Raw genomic sequence first — 13,899 nt, forward strand, 5'->3', positions numbered from 1 at the left:
TCTAAGACTATTAAAAAAAACAAAAAACACCCCCCCCACTTCTTTTGAATGGAATATTCTTGAGTCAAAATGTTAAAAGTACCTACTGTTTGCAATATCCACACTACCATGATAATAATAGCTCACTATAATAATCATGATTTGGTTCAATGTAGCCACCCAAGAGTTTTTAAGTTTTAAAAAAATTCATCATATCTGCTGCTAGCTTAAAATGTTTTATTTTGAAACTTCAACAGTACAAGCAGCTAGGATATATAACTGATTTTAACAAGTAAGCTGTGGAACAATATATATAGGATGACCCTTATTTTATATTCTTTAATATTTATTTCATATAATACATATTACATCTATAATCTCTTTTAAAAGTTTGAAATAACACACAACAAATTATTTTTTAGTGGTTATTTCTTGTGGGGGAGTATTGGGGGTAAGAATAATAATGGCAGTAAGGTTTTTTTTGTGTGTTTTTTTTACGGTACGCTGGCCTCTCACTGCTGTGGCCCCTCCCATTGCGGAGCACAGGCTCCGGACGCGCAGGCTCAGCGGCCATGGCTCACGGGCCCAGCCGCTCGGCAGCACGTGGGATCCTCCCGGACCGCGGCATGAACCCGCGCCCCCTGCATCAGCAGGCGGACGCTCAACCGCTGCGCCACCAGGGAAGCCCCGGCAGTAAGTTTTTATATGATATACTTGTGTATCTGAATTTTTTGAAACCATCTACTATATTTATATTATTATTTTAAAAACTAAGTATAGACACTATGGAAAAATCTAACCTAACGTGTATTAGTTTATATCCATAGCTACAGTGTTACTTTTACAGACCAGAGCCTATGTCTTATAGCTCTTTACTTGTCCTTAGAGATTAATATTACGTGGATATGAAATAATGTTGGACTGTGAACAAAAATAAATTAAAATAAATTGATCATCATCTGTGCTTTGGACTATACAGATTATTTATTTAGACCAGGGCTTGCAAGAGCAGGCTAAAGCTATGTCCTTTTTGGTATACACAATTCATATTCTCCTCATAAAAAATTGGAAGCACCCCACCCTTGGTCTGCAGTACTCTACAGTACAACCTAGTCTACTGCACAAGCCTACTTTGCTCCTTCACCTGCTTGCTTCTCTCTACAATCCAGTCTGCTATCCTTAGTGCAGGCTGTTAAAAATAAATGAGTACTGCTGAGCCAAATCCTTTTATAAAACCCCAACGCAGCTGGTTCTTAAAAATGGTTGTGAGTTTGCACATCTAAAAACGAATCTGGGAAGACCTCTTGGGCCACATAGGTTCAATGGCAATAATATCATGTATTATTTTCTATCCCTTTAAACTTTATGCATCTTATATCCACATAAAATTTGATGTCATTACTTATAATGAAGTTAGCAACTTTTTAAATCCACTTATAAATAGCCTCTCCCCAAACACATGTCTATCGTGATAAGATGCTGGGAAAGAAGCCTGTGGGCTTTATTTGAGCGTGTAAGTTTCAACAAGGTTCTACCGGTAGGGAGCACAGGCTCCGGACGCGCAGGCTCAGCGGCCATGGCTCACGGGCCCAGCCACTCCGCGGCATGTGGGATCTTCCCAGACTGGGGCACGAACCCGTGTCCCCTGCATCGGCAGGCAGACTCTCAACCACTGCGCCACCAGGGAAGCCCTACTTTACTTTTGATTCAAAAGTAAATCCTGACTTAGGGCTCCAGGTCCCTTGGGGTTCACTCATGCCGCCTTGGGGGTCTCTGTGCCCTCTTCAGCATTTCAGTAGCTAACTGGAAAGGATACATTTATCTACAATCTGGAAGCAAATGTCCGATTTCTTTGTTTCCTCATGAAAATCACTTGTTCACTTTATTAGTGTGCTATCCCAAGCTCTGGGCGGGGGGTGGGGCAGGCAGTGAGATACACCTGACTGTCAAGATTGTTGACCAACCAACACAAAGCATCTACCATTTAAGAAACAAAACTTTTAATAATAAAGAGTCACAGGAGAAAAATACTAATACAGAGAGAGAGAGCTTAGATAACATTGGTCTGGGCAGCTCTAGATGTCCACCCACTGTCTAATTTGGAAAGAGCTCTTTACTTGCCTCCAGCTAAATTACTCCCTTTAGGAATTTTTCACCCCTGCTACCCCAATAATAAGAGTGACGAGTTCTAGGACTTACTCTGGTCTGTTGCACTCTCGAACAGCTGTTTTGATACCCCCTCCACATGTTCTTGAGCAGGTTCCAAAGTGACTCCAACTTCCCCAGGATCCATCAGTCACAGGGACCTCCATTTCTTTGGGAACACAAAATCCAAACTTGCAGTGCTGTATTTAATAAGGGGAACAGTGAGGGAGAGCTCGGTGCTTGAGATATTGTAGGACCCGCTGTCCTTTTAAATACACCATACGTTCATTGTTTTCCATGTGCTGGTTTGAAATGCTACAATTTCATCATCTACGTGAGTCATGGAAACGGTAGGGAGTTTAATCTCGGGCTTAGTGGTTTTAGGCTGTGTCTTCATTTACCACTGGCTTGAATAAAACTGCCCAATGAGTGGCTGGCTCCAGGCTGTTAGGGTAAGTCCCATGGCCAGCCTAGAAGCACTCAATTAGTCTTCTTGGAAAAATGAGGCGTGGAAATGGGCTGTCTACTGGTTGTAGACAGGGCCGAAATGAGTTATTGGATTTACATAGTGCATCTCCATTAACAAGGCCTAGAGATGTTGTGAGCCTGGTGAAATACAATGCTTTACTGCTCCTCACAGATTTGAAAACCAATTTTAATTAAATGGGAGAGGGAAAAAAAAGCTAGTTACATGATCCCTATAAACTCACTCTAGCAGGGCACACAGGATGAGACTAAAGCAAAAATGGACACACTACAGAGAGCCCTAAACTTTATTGCTTTTTGGTTACTAATGGTTTCTGATTCTGCAGCCTAGAGCAGGAAGAAGGCCATGATGCTTAAAGCAAAACAAAGTAAAACTCCTCAGCAGGACAAGTGAGTGGAGAAGCCCGTTTCAACCCTCTGCCATTGTTGGGGTGTGAGGCCCCGACACAAAGCCGAGGTCAATGAGCAATGGACAAAGGAAGAGGGGCAGCAGTGGCAGCAGGAGGGTGACGCCCTGCTGCTCGCTCAGATCTCTGAAGCGGAGCTGGTGGTGGCCACTGTGATTTATCCACAGGGAGGACACAGGCACGGAGTTTAGAAGCAGAGTAGCCTGGAGGCCAGGCGGTGGGGAAAGGGAACAGATAAGAGGCTGGTGAAGCCTCAGTCAATGGCCAGTCCCAGCAAAGGTCTGGCGAACAATTATTTTAAAGAGTGCAGTTAGGCTTTCTCTCTTCTGCCCTGCCTTCTCCCTTGTAATTACCCTCCTGAGTATCTGAGGACACATTCCTTTTCCTGGGCTGTTTGGCTGAGGTTTAAAAGGTTCGGCATCCAAAGAATCCTGGGCAACTCTGCACCCAGGAAATGAGGGCAGAGGTGACCGCATCACTCCCTGAGATCATTTTATAGCTGTCTTTACAGCGGTCTTGAACATTTCTTGGAATATATGCACAGAAAATCAATGAGGGGCAGCTTGGTCTAGAGCGCCACTATCCAATAAGAATGTAACATGCGTCACATATGTAATTTAAAAAATTCTAGCAGCCACATTAAAACAAGTAAAAAGAACACTGAAAGTAACTTTAATATATTTTATTTAGCTCAGAATGTCTAAGACATTACTGTGTCTCCATGCAATCAACATAAAATTATAAATAAGGTTTTTTCCCACACTTTCTTTTCCGTGCTAGACTTTTAACACCTGGTGTGTATTTTCATTTTAGCACATTTCAGTTCAGACTGACATTTCAAGTGCTCGCCAGTCAGGGGTAGCTAGTAGCTGCCATATCGGACAGAGCAGGTCTTAAGGGGACAAAGCTTAGCAGGCAAACAGTCTGGTGGTGTGGGATGGCCATTCTACAAACTAACTGTGACCTTGGGTGAATCACCGAACTCTACTTCCATAGCTGAAAAATGGGGACCTACCTGCCAAAGTTGTTTTGAGTATAACATGAGACAATGTATGGAAAGCACCTAGTACACAGCTGAGCACATAGGAGACCCAACTTGAACAAGGTCTGTAATAATAAGAGCAAATATTTACATAGCACTTAACATTTGCCAGGCATTGTTCTAAGCGCTATGTCCTCACAGCACACTATGAAATAGGTACTACTATTACCCCCATTTCTACAGAAAAGAAAATGGAGGCACAGGGAGGTTGATGTCAAACATCTGGTAAGGGGCTGAGCTGATAATGAAACACAGACAATCTGGCTCCAGAGTGCATACTCTCAGCTGTGACACATGCTGCCTCTCAACTGTGAGCAAATGGGAACAACTGTTGACATCTAAATAAAGACTGAAATTTAAAAGCAGATTAATGAGATGGTTAGGTAAGGCTGACACTCCAATGTGTCTACCCAATATCCATTCTCTCCTTCATCCTTATTAATAGAATCTATATTTCCCTGGATTCTTGTATAGATAGGAATGCTCAAAGAGATGGCAGCAGAATTCATTGGGTCAGATTCCTGGGAAGGTCCTTTTGCCCCTTTGTTCCTTGCCCTTTGGCTTCATTCTGCCCAGGACTCAGAGTTGATGGCTGGAGCTAAAGCAGCAATTTTGTGACTTTGAGGATGGTGGCCATTTGCATATGATTGTAGAGCAGAAAGAAATTAGGAACCTGGGTCTCTGATGATTTTGTAGACCTACCATAATAGCTCCATGACCTGCCTACCTCTGACTAGTTTTTTGTGTGTGTGTCAGAAAATGAGCCAACTTGCTTACACTACTACAATTTGGTCTGACCTGAACAAAAATCCTAACTAATAAACAATTGAGGTCACAGCTGATGCCCAAACTCAGCCATCAAATCTTGACGCCAGGTACACATTTTATAAATTCTACACACTAAGGAGAACGCTCCTATGACTAGTCATGGACTTTCATAATGAAATTTGTCTGTAAATACATTTTTTTCCTCATGTCACTTCAGTCTTCAATCTGTTGGCCTCTCTATTCTATAGACTCTACCTCCACACAAGAATAATCTTCAAAGCGACCATAATTCTCATTAAGCATTACCATAAACCAGAGAAAAATAAGGGCATAGGTTAAGCAGAGTGTTGCCATTCAGCACTGGATTCAAATGTCCTCATAGGGTCCCATTTTAAAAGAAAACCTAATTAAAAATTCACCTGCAAATTAAACATTTCTTACTGATACGACCACTGGCAGGGGTTCACAGGGGAGGGAGAACCTCAGAGGAAGAGGGGAAGAACCTGAGGTGACAGAGGCTGGACATGGGGACTGTTTGGCGAATATGTATCAAGATAATCTATTTTACCAGGAATTTGAACAAACAATAATTATATACTGGAAAAGCCATTACATCATAACAAAGCATTAGGGGCTACTGGAGCCAGGGCCGAAATACATAGTCAGCCTTTCCTCAAAGTGCTCAAAACCATTTAAATGATATTTTACATAAATGTTCTTTCTGAGATTGGAAGAACAATTTGGAGGTCAATTTTGTCCCAAGGAGGCTTAAAACACAAGAGTTTCAAATCTCAGATTTACAAACAGGGTTAAAATGAAAATGTTAATGGACTTAAGAAGAGAATGGAGAAAATAAAAGGACATGAGAGAGTCATTCATCAAAATAACATTGTGTCAGCAACCCAAGACAGATTACTGCTGAGGGAGCAGGGCAGAGAGAAGAGAAAGAAAAAAGAAAAAATTAACCCAGCAGCAAACGGATACAGAATTTACTAGAGAAAAGGATAAGGTTTTACTGCCAATTCTATGAAAACAAAAGCGAAATGGAAAAACACAAAGAACGTCTATGCCAACATATTTACCATCTTATTTGTAAAGTGCATAAATGTTCTTCTGGGGAATAAACAAATGAACATCCACATCTTTAATATAAGTTGCTAGACTTAGCCGCTTTTCTAAAACAAACTAAAAATGTACCTATCATGTTCTCCACATAGCTGCTTCTCTGAAGGTGTTCCGAATCTGCCTTTTGGAATGCCTTGATGTCTCTTGCTTTTGCTGAACAAAAGCATACAAGGGAGATGTTTTCTGAAAGATCTCCCCAATTATTTCCCCATTTGTCAGGTATAAGATTACCATGCAATCTCTTATTTTCTGTTTCTGTTACAGAAACAGAAGACTAGAAGAAGACACAACAGACATCTTCCCAGGTTCTGTGCTCCACGATTGACTGGGATACCACAGTACTACATGGAGCGTGGTAGCCTGTACATGACTATTTTACTAAATACAATTCATTTCATCATACAATTGAAAGCTCTACTTTGTTATGGTTTTTCCAGCAGTAACATGTGTCAGAAATAGACATAGTAGGTGGGTGCATCAGATTGACTAAGAACCATGACATAATACCAGTGATTTTTTTGAGCTCAGACAGACTCCATTTAAATATATAGTTGGCTGGCTCCAACTCAAGCCAACTAGCCAAGCTGTCAACTAGATACCATGTCTATTGTCATCTCCCACCAACTGAGAGCAGCTATAGGGGTCACTGTGTTTAGAAGGACTCTGAGGCCACATCTTCATTTATGAAGAAAGAGTGAATGCTTGATGGCTGCCATGGAAACCCAAGAACCACATCCCCACTCAAACCTGTGATCCTCTGGCCATCAGAACTTTGAGTTAGATGTTTTGCAAAATGTGAAAGGTTCACTATGGCCAAGGAGATATATTTCTTCTTAATCTAATGAAAGGTGCGGTGCAGAAACTGTTATGCCTATGTCCTTAGGCTGTTTTCTCAGGCAGCTCCTGGAGAAAGCTGTATTCTCAATTGCTAAGGTGCTAGCCATCGAGAAGTGAGACCAGAGCTGATGGAGTAACCAAGCTAAATCAAGTGAAAAATCATCTTCATTATAATTTTATAAAACCACCCTAATAAAATTTAAAAAATAAAAAAAACACTCTGAGAAGTGACTAGATAAGCCACTCGTTCTCCTATTTGACCATGGAAACTTAAAGAGCTCAGTGAGCCTGAGTTATGGACACTCCTGTGGACCCTGCAGCTCCTTCAGACAAAGAAAGCAAAGGAGAGAATTGGGAAGGGAGTGGGTAGGGTGTGTGAGGACTCTGCCCTGAATGAGCTCAATGACCTTGGGCAAGTCACTTCTCTTTTCTGTTTCCTATCTATAAAACTGGGGAAGGGACGGTTAAGTTCCTCATCTCTGAGGACCCCATGTTTCCATGGAAACACTCCGGGGGCCACTGATTCCACAAGGCAAAGTAGAAGAACAGAAAATGAGATGAGAACAAAATATTAAAAGTGAGTAAAGTTGACAATGAGAGAAGAAAGGAAAAAACTTACGTAAGGATAACATGAGACTCAGATATAGTACAGGGATTACCTCATAGGTAAGTGAACATCATTTTTTGTATGGATTAAAAAAATCAGGTTTATATCTAAAACTTTTTGTAACCAAAGCCTTAACATACTACTTTTTTTTTTTTAGATGGACACCAGGTGCAAAAGGTTGCAATAATCATATTCCTAGTTGCTGGGACATTGTTATCATTGCGTTGTACAAGCAGCAGATTTTGTTTGGTTATTAACCAATAAGTAGGAGCCATTATAACCAACTCAGAATGTGGATTTGGATGTATCTCAGGTGGCATCACAGTGCCTTAAAGGGGTCAATACAGGCTGGGAAAAGCCTTGTACCCAAGTAGTGAGCACAGTAAGTCTTCCCGTATTTCCGTAATTTTAAGATGTTCCACCAGCTTAATAACGGCCTTCCAGTGCCACCCCAAAAGAAAGAAGAAGAGAGAGAAAGAGAGAGAGAGAGAGAAAAGAAATGTTACCTCACATTAAATGTACGCATAAACTGAAAAGCACATTGGGATTTAAAAAACATTAAAATGAGAAAAAGTATGTCTTAAAATCGAGGCAATAATGATAGCTATGTCCCTCCTGTCAGTATTACGCTATAAGGTAAGTCTGCACAACTTTCAACAGTAAAGTTGAACCTCCTGCCTCAAAAAAGTATTCTGCATGCTGAAATATGCTACATTAACTTATGTTCTAAACAATGGTGACTGAGCCTACAGCCCAAATCTTGCCCATGTCTGCCCCAAGACAGAAGGACGGATCGGGGCGTTACTTGCCTTTCCAGGCTCACACTCGGTCCCATCAGCCCAGGGCGTGTGCTGAGTCCGGCAGCCTTTGTGCGCTCCATCCACGTTATTGCACCAGAGCCGTCTACACTGCATCTGCGCAATTCAGTTGAATGACAATTCAGTGACGATGTGATTAGACGATATCAAGCAAGGCAATGGTTGCTTTCAACTAACATTTTGCCAATGATGTAGAGCGTAGGTTAGAAAGGGATTTTTTTCTTGGTATGATAAATGATAAAATATTCCAACGGATAGAGAGAGCAGCCCAGGAGACACATTTCTATGCCTGGGAGGACTTGCCGGGGTGTCAAAGGGGAACTACTGTGCAACAGAAACATACGAGATGTCATATGGTCCTAGTAACATCTCCCCATATTACAGATAAGGAAACTGAGCCTGGCAAAGAGTAAAGTATCACACTGGAAATATGCGATGTGAGTTTAGGTTTGCAATGAGCTGCGACTGGAGAGTGGGTTTTGAGTTACGTTGTGATTAGAGTTAACGTTTGGCTTGATGCTAAAACTGGTGTTTTTTCCTACTAAGCATATATTATCATGATCATATTATGACTCTTTTCGAGGGCTTTCAGGGGTTGTCAGAGGAAAGAAGGGACAAAATATCATGAAATATTTCAGGTATATAAAAAGTATGAACAATAACATAACGGATACCTGTGTGTCCACCACCCAAAGAAAGAAAGAAGACTTCACAGGCTCAGCTGAATGCCATGCACACTCATTCTCAAACCCAATCCCTTCCCCCTCTTCCCACAGGTAACCACTGTCCTAGTGATGCTCACCATCTCATCATTCCCACTGCTTTTACTACAAATGTATAAATATCTATCAATAATATACAGCATTTCAGCTTTAAGCAAACAATGCTGTTAGATATTTCAGAATATATGGATACATCCTACAACTTCCTGTTTTCCCCCTCTACACACTATGTTTTTTGAGTTATCCAAGTTGACATATTTAGCTCTATTTCAGGCATAGTTTTTAAAGATAATTTTTCCCCTGATGATGAAAATAAACAATATTCATAGTAGAAAAATTCAGAAGCTACTATTTTTTAATAGAAAAAAAGCTTTAAATGATCCAGTCTTTCCTGAAGCTTTTTTCCCCCTTTTACATTGAGAACCTACTCTGTAAAATAATTGTTTATCCTGTTATTTTAATTTAAAACTATAGCTAGAGCATGTTCCCTTGTAGAGTTACTTTTCAATTTTTGTATAATATTGCAGTAAATGGAGATACTATAGTTTGCTTAACCTTTCCATTCTTGGGCATGTGCATTACTCTGCATGTTTGCTAGCATGAGTAACAGAGAAACGAATATAATCATAGATACATTTTACAGAAAAATTTGGTTACTTCCATGGAATCACTGTACCTGCCAATTTACCATGCTATCTCTGAACCACTCCCAGCAAAATAAACAAACAAATACACAAAAGAATAGAATGGGGCATCCCAGAGAAGCACAGTTCTGCTGATATGCCTCCTGATAACCACTGGATCAAATCACTGGTCCAAATGTCCATGACACATACATCAAAGTATCACACACTTGCCAGCTAAGCTACCACCAGAAACAGTTTCAAGCCCCAGGTGGTCATAGGCCACAGCTTCGACAAGCTAAACCAGGGAAACAGGTCTGTCTCATGAATTCCTGAATCTAGAAGAGCGCCTATAATAAAAGTCATCTGGACGAGGCAGTGGGAAGAAAAGGAGACAAGGAGGGAAAAGGGCTGAGCTCTGTCATTACGAGCTTTGTAACCTCGTCCCCTCTGAGCCGCACTTACCACTTATAAAATGAAAATGGTAATGGCATCTGCCTTTTGGGCTGAGAGTGAAATGAGAAAGTTCAGGGAAAGCCCACATGCAACACCGAGCACTATTACTGTCTATCGCCATCATCACTATTACTATCATCATTAATAGTCAATGGACCATTCAATGAGTGGTTTATGTTAAGAGTGAGAATCCAATGGAAAACTATGAATTCAAAAAAAGTCCAGAATCCATTTATGAGGGTAGAAACGGCCCCCAGATACTTACCATATACGGGCACACCTGAGAACCTGGTCCAAAAATCAATTCACATTGTTTATTCACGTTGTAAAGGAGGCCTGGCAGTTGGAGAGGCAAAGGATAGGGTCTGGATTCAGGTTCGTTAAGCAGACACTCGCCGTAACCAGTGCTGTGGAAAGCAGAAAAACAAAGATGGTGAGGGCAGTGGATAAGATATGGCTGTCAAAGGCTCCAGATGACAGTGAAGGCCATTCTGTCATTTTAATGGTACAGAAGATGGTTCCTTTTTTTGTATTTGTTTTATTCATTTCATCCAAACTTGAGTCCAGAAGCTGAAGTTCTATTTTCAGTGCATACTTGTTTGTGGAACCACCGGCTGTGCATACAACATAACCAGGAGGAAATATGTAGCTGTTCCAGAATTTACCACCTTTCGGGGCAATTACCTATTTATTTATTTATTTTGCGGTACGCGAGCCTTTCACTGTTGTGGCCTCTCCCATTGCGGAGCACAGGCTCCGGACGCGCAGGCTCAGCGGCCATGGCTCATGGGCCCAGCCGTTCCGTGACATATGGGATCTTCCCGGACTGGGGCATGAACCCGTGTCCCCTGCATAGGCAGGCGGACTCTCAACCACTGCACCACCAGGGAAGCCCACCTATTTATTTTTTGACGTCTTCTCCAATAGAGTAAAGTGTCTTAGGGGTAAAAATAGTGCCTTTTTCACCCAAGCATGGGGCCCTGTCCATAACAACAAGTGTTTAGTAAATATTTGCTGATTTGCTTAGTGTTACAATAAGAAACACTTTAGATCATCTGGTTAAAAAAACCACACATACTCACACTCTCTCTCTCTCTCTCACACACACACACACACAAAACCCCCAGCAGCCTGCCAGTTCTTCCATGTTTCTGCAAACACCTCTTCTGGAAAATTCACACCCGGTGAGTTCTGATTAACAAAACCCCCTCTTCCCTGTGGCTGGGGAAACATACACCCAGTGACCTTGGGACAATCACTTAACCTTTTGTACATCTGGGAGAGAAGAGCAATAAACCTGTTACACAAGGATGTTGTATAATGTAACTGGATCCTTGAGCAGCCTGGGGGGAAGCTTAAAAAAGCAACAAGAAAAGAGAGAAGAAGAAAGAGTCAAGGAGATAGAGAAAGAGAGAGACAGAGAGAGAATGTTCTCAATTCGACAATATGGAGGTCTGTGCAATTTTCATCCACCCATGTAACGTTCTTTGGGGGCGTCTCACTTCCCCACCCCTTTCCGACACCGAATTACTAAGTTAGAAGCACATAAATATTTGTGGCCTTCCTTCATCATGTCACCATATTCACGGTCCCTTCCCCAAGACCTGCAGAGATTTCACAGCTTTACCAACAATGAAGCAACATTTACATATTCTCTTTAAGATCCCAACCTTTTCCTTGAGCTCAGTCTGTAATCTTCTAAATTCTGATGAGGACATGAACTACACAGATGTCAGAGAGTATTTTTCTTTTCCCTCCTCCCAGGAATGTCAACAAAAATAACAACTCAAAAGGAATGCTTGACTCTACATTTTCTTTCCCACAATTAGTTCACTGCATGGAGGCCAGATACTAGCATGAAGGCTGTGCTCAAAGAAAGTTCGACTCTTACTCTAAAAATTCAGTGATGTATTTTCGGCTACACTTTGACCACATCCAGGGGTTGGTGTAGAAGTTCAGTGTTGGGGCCATGACATGCTGGGGACTCTTAACTGCTTCTTCTTTGCACTTATTGTTGTCATCATGAGGCATGTTGAACCTAAGGCCAAGGAGACAATGATATAAAAAAGTCAATAAACACTAAGGGATAGAGCTGTTATAATCGCATTGAGAACGCATCTTAGAGAAAACATTCAACTGACTACTGCATTATGGATAAGAACCTGAGTCCTGATGAGCAGAACAAAACCTACTAGAGGATTAAAGGCAGGGAGTAGAATAAAACATACTTCTGACCCAACGGAATACAAAGTGCCTTCAATGTAAAAAAAAAAAAAAAAGTGAATTGGGCCACTATTTGGTTTAGCTGTACTTCTTGGAATTGCAGAGGCTCTGCATGTGCTGTAGTTGGTGCTAGAATACAGTAGTTGGAATTCCTAATAAGCTGCTGAAGGCCAGTTTATAGAGTCAAGAACTTGGCAGGTTATGATAACACTGTGCACATAAAGAGTCAGTCAACTGTCAAAAGTTGAAGTCAAAAGCTTCCTAATGAGAGGCTCAGGGTGGGTCTTGGCATCTCTTCTTCTTTGGGTCAGGCTGACAGATGCTAAAACCCTGCAAGTATACCGTCATAGAGGCATGCAAAGTTCGTGCACAATAAAACCCATTAAGAAAAACTGCAAGCATGGAAACGAGAGGCACGCCGATCCAGTTGGCTTAACCCAGAGATGGCAAATAGTTTCATGCTTCATGCCAATTACAATTGATCGGTACCAGCTTCCTGAAAATCTGGGCACAAAAGTATTCTTAAACTAATCCAGGTTCTGCCCAAGAAAAGGCTGTGATGGAGTGCCAACATCCTCTTGGGTCTGGGAGGGAACTCGGCAGCGGCATTAACACATATTTGCCATTCTTGGCTTAGAGAGAGGAAGTGGGGAAAAAAATGACAGGAAGCATTTCTCAATCCAGAAACATCAGTTCTATGACCCACATGCCTTTCTCAGTAAGATAATTATCCATTGGGTAACAAGCTCACAGGGGCTGTCCTCTGGATGACTATTCCGAATCACAAAATTGATGTATATGATTAATTTGGCATTTAGGGAGGAATTCCCCTCACTAGTTCACCTTGAGTTACAAAAACAAGGGAGTCAGAAAGAAGTATGTAGACTTGCTTCATATAACAATAAAAGCTGGAATAAAAGTCTGTGAAGTCCATACCAGTAATTTCTCATGTCTGATTTCCTTTTTCTTTTAAAAATTTGGCCCCCTCTATAATTGCCAGATGGGAAATGTAAGACGGGAAAACTCCAACTGTCTTGGTTGAGCTTAATAGTAATAAACGCTTAAGAGGCTATTTTCTTACAGGAATGACTGCCCAGGTTTCCAAATCCCAGCTGCAGAGTCAGTGTAATACCTCCATCAACAAACCTAATACAAGCAAAGTTTTCAAATCTTCCTTGGTTGTTTCTCTCTGGTGCAAAGGAGCTAGTGTTTATTCCCCATGCCACCATGACTTGATAAAATACAGTTTATTTCACCGTGTAAACAGAAAACTTTTTTTTTTCATTCAAATGTTAGGCACGTTTGCTCATAGCAGGGGTGGTATAACAACTATTCATTGAGCACTTACTAAAAAATAATTACCAAGACTTTTTTGGCATTCACAATGCTCCAGCTGGTGTGTTAAATGCATTCGATGCTTTATTTCATTTAATTTTACTTGATTTCATTTAATTTAAAATTATTTTATTTATTAATTTTATTTGACCCAATGAATAGTGTGCTATTACTATCCACATTTTACAGAAAAGGAAACTGAGTTGTAGAGAGGTTTAACTATCAATATTTGATCAAGGTCACATGGTTACTCAGGGAGCTGGGATTGGAGTCTACTTCAGACTGATTCTAAAACCTCCTGTTTGGGAAAACATACAAACTACATT

At 41.1% G+C, this 13,899-nt stretch overlaps 1 protein-coding gene across 3 annotated transcripts in view; it reads right to left on the minus strand.

Moving 5' to 3' along the window:
• Positions 1-13,899, minus strand: part of ADAMTS9 (ADAM metallopeptidase with thrombospondin type 1 motif 9) — a 167,099-nt gene that overhangs the window by 121,760 nt on the left and 31,440 nt on the right. For all 3 annotated transcript variants that reach the window (XM_060022844.1, XM_060022845.1, XM_060022843.1), the window contains exons 9-12: positions 11,907-12,053; positions 10,281-10,422; positions 8,206-8,310; positions 2,179-2,324 (exon numbers count right to left, since the gene is read on the minus strand). In XM_060022844.1, coding sequence (XP_059878827.1) covers positions 2,179-2,324; positions 8,206-8,310; positions 10,281-10,422; positions 11,907-12,053 — 540 coding nt within the window. The remainder of the gene's footprint in view (positions 1-2,178; positions 2,325-8,205; positions 8,311-10,280; positions 10,423-11,906; positions 12,054-13,899) is intronic.

The sequence above is a fragment of the Delphinus delphis genome, chromosome 10, assembly GCF_949987515.2.
Source record: "Delphinus delphis chromosome 10, mDelDel1.2, whole genome shotgun sequence".
In the NCBI taxonomy this organism is placed as follows: domain Eukaryota; kingdom Metazoa; phylum Chordata; class Mammalia; order Artiodactyla; family Delphinidae; genus Delphinus; species Delphinus delphis.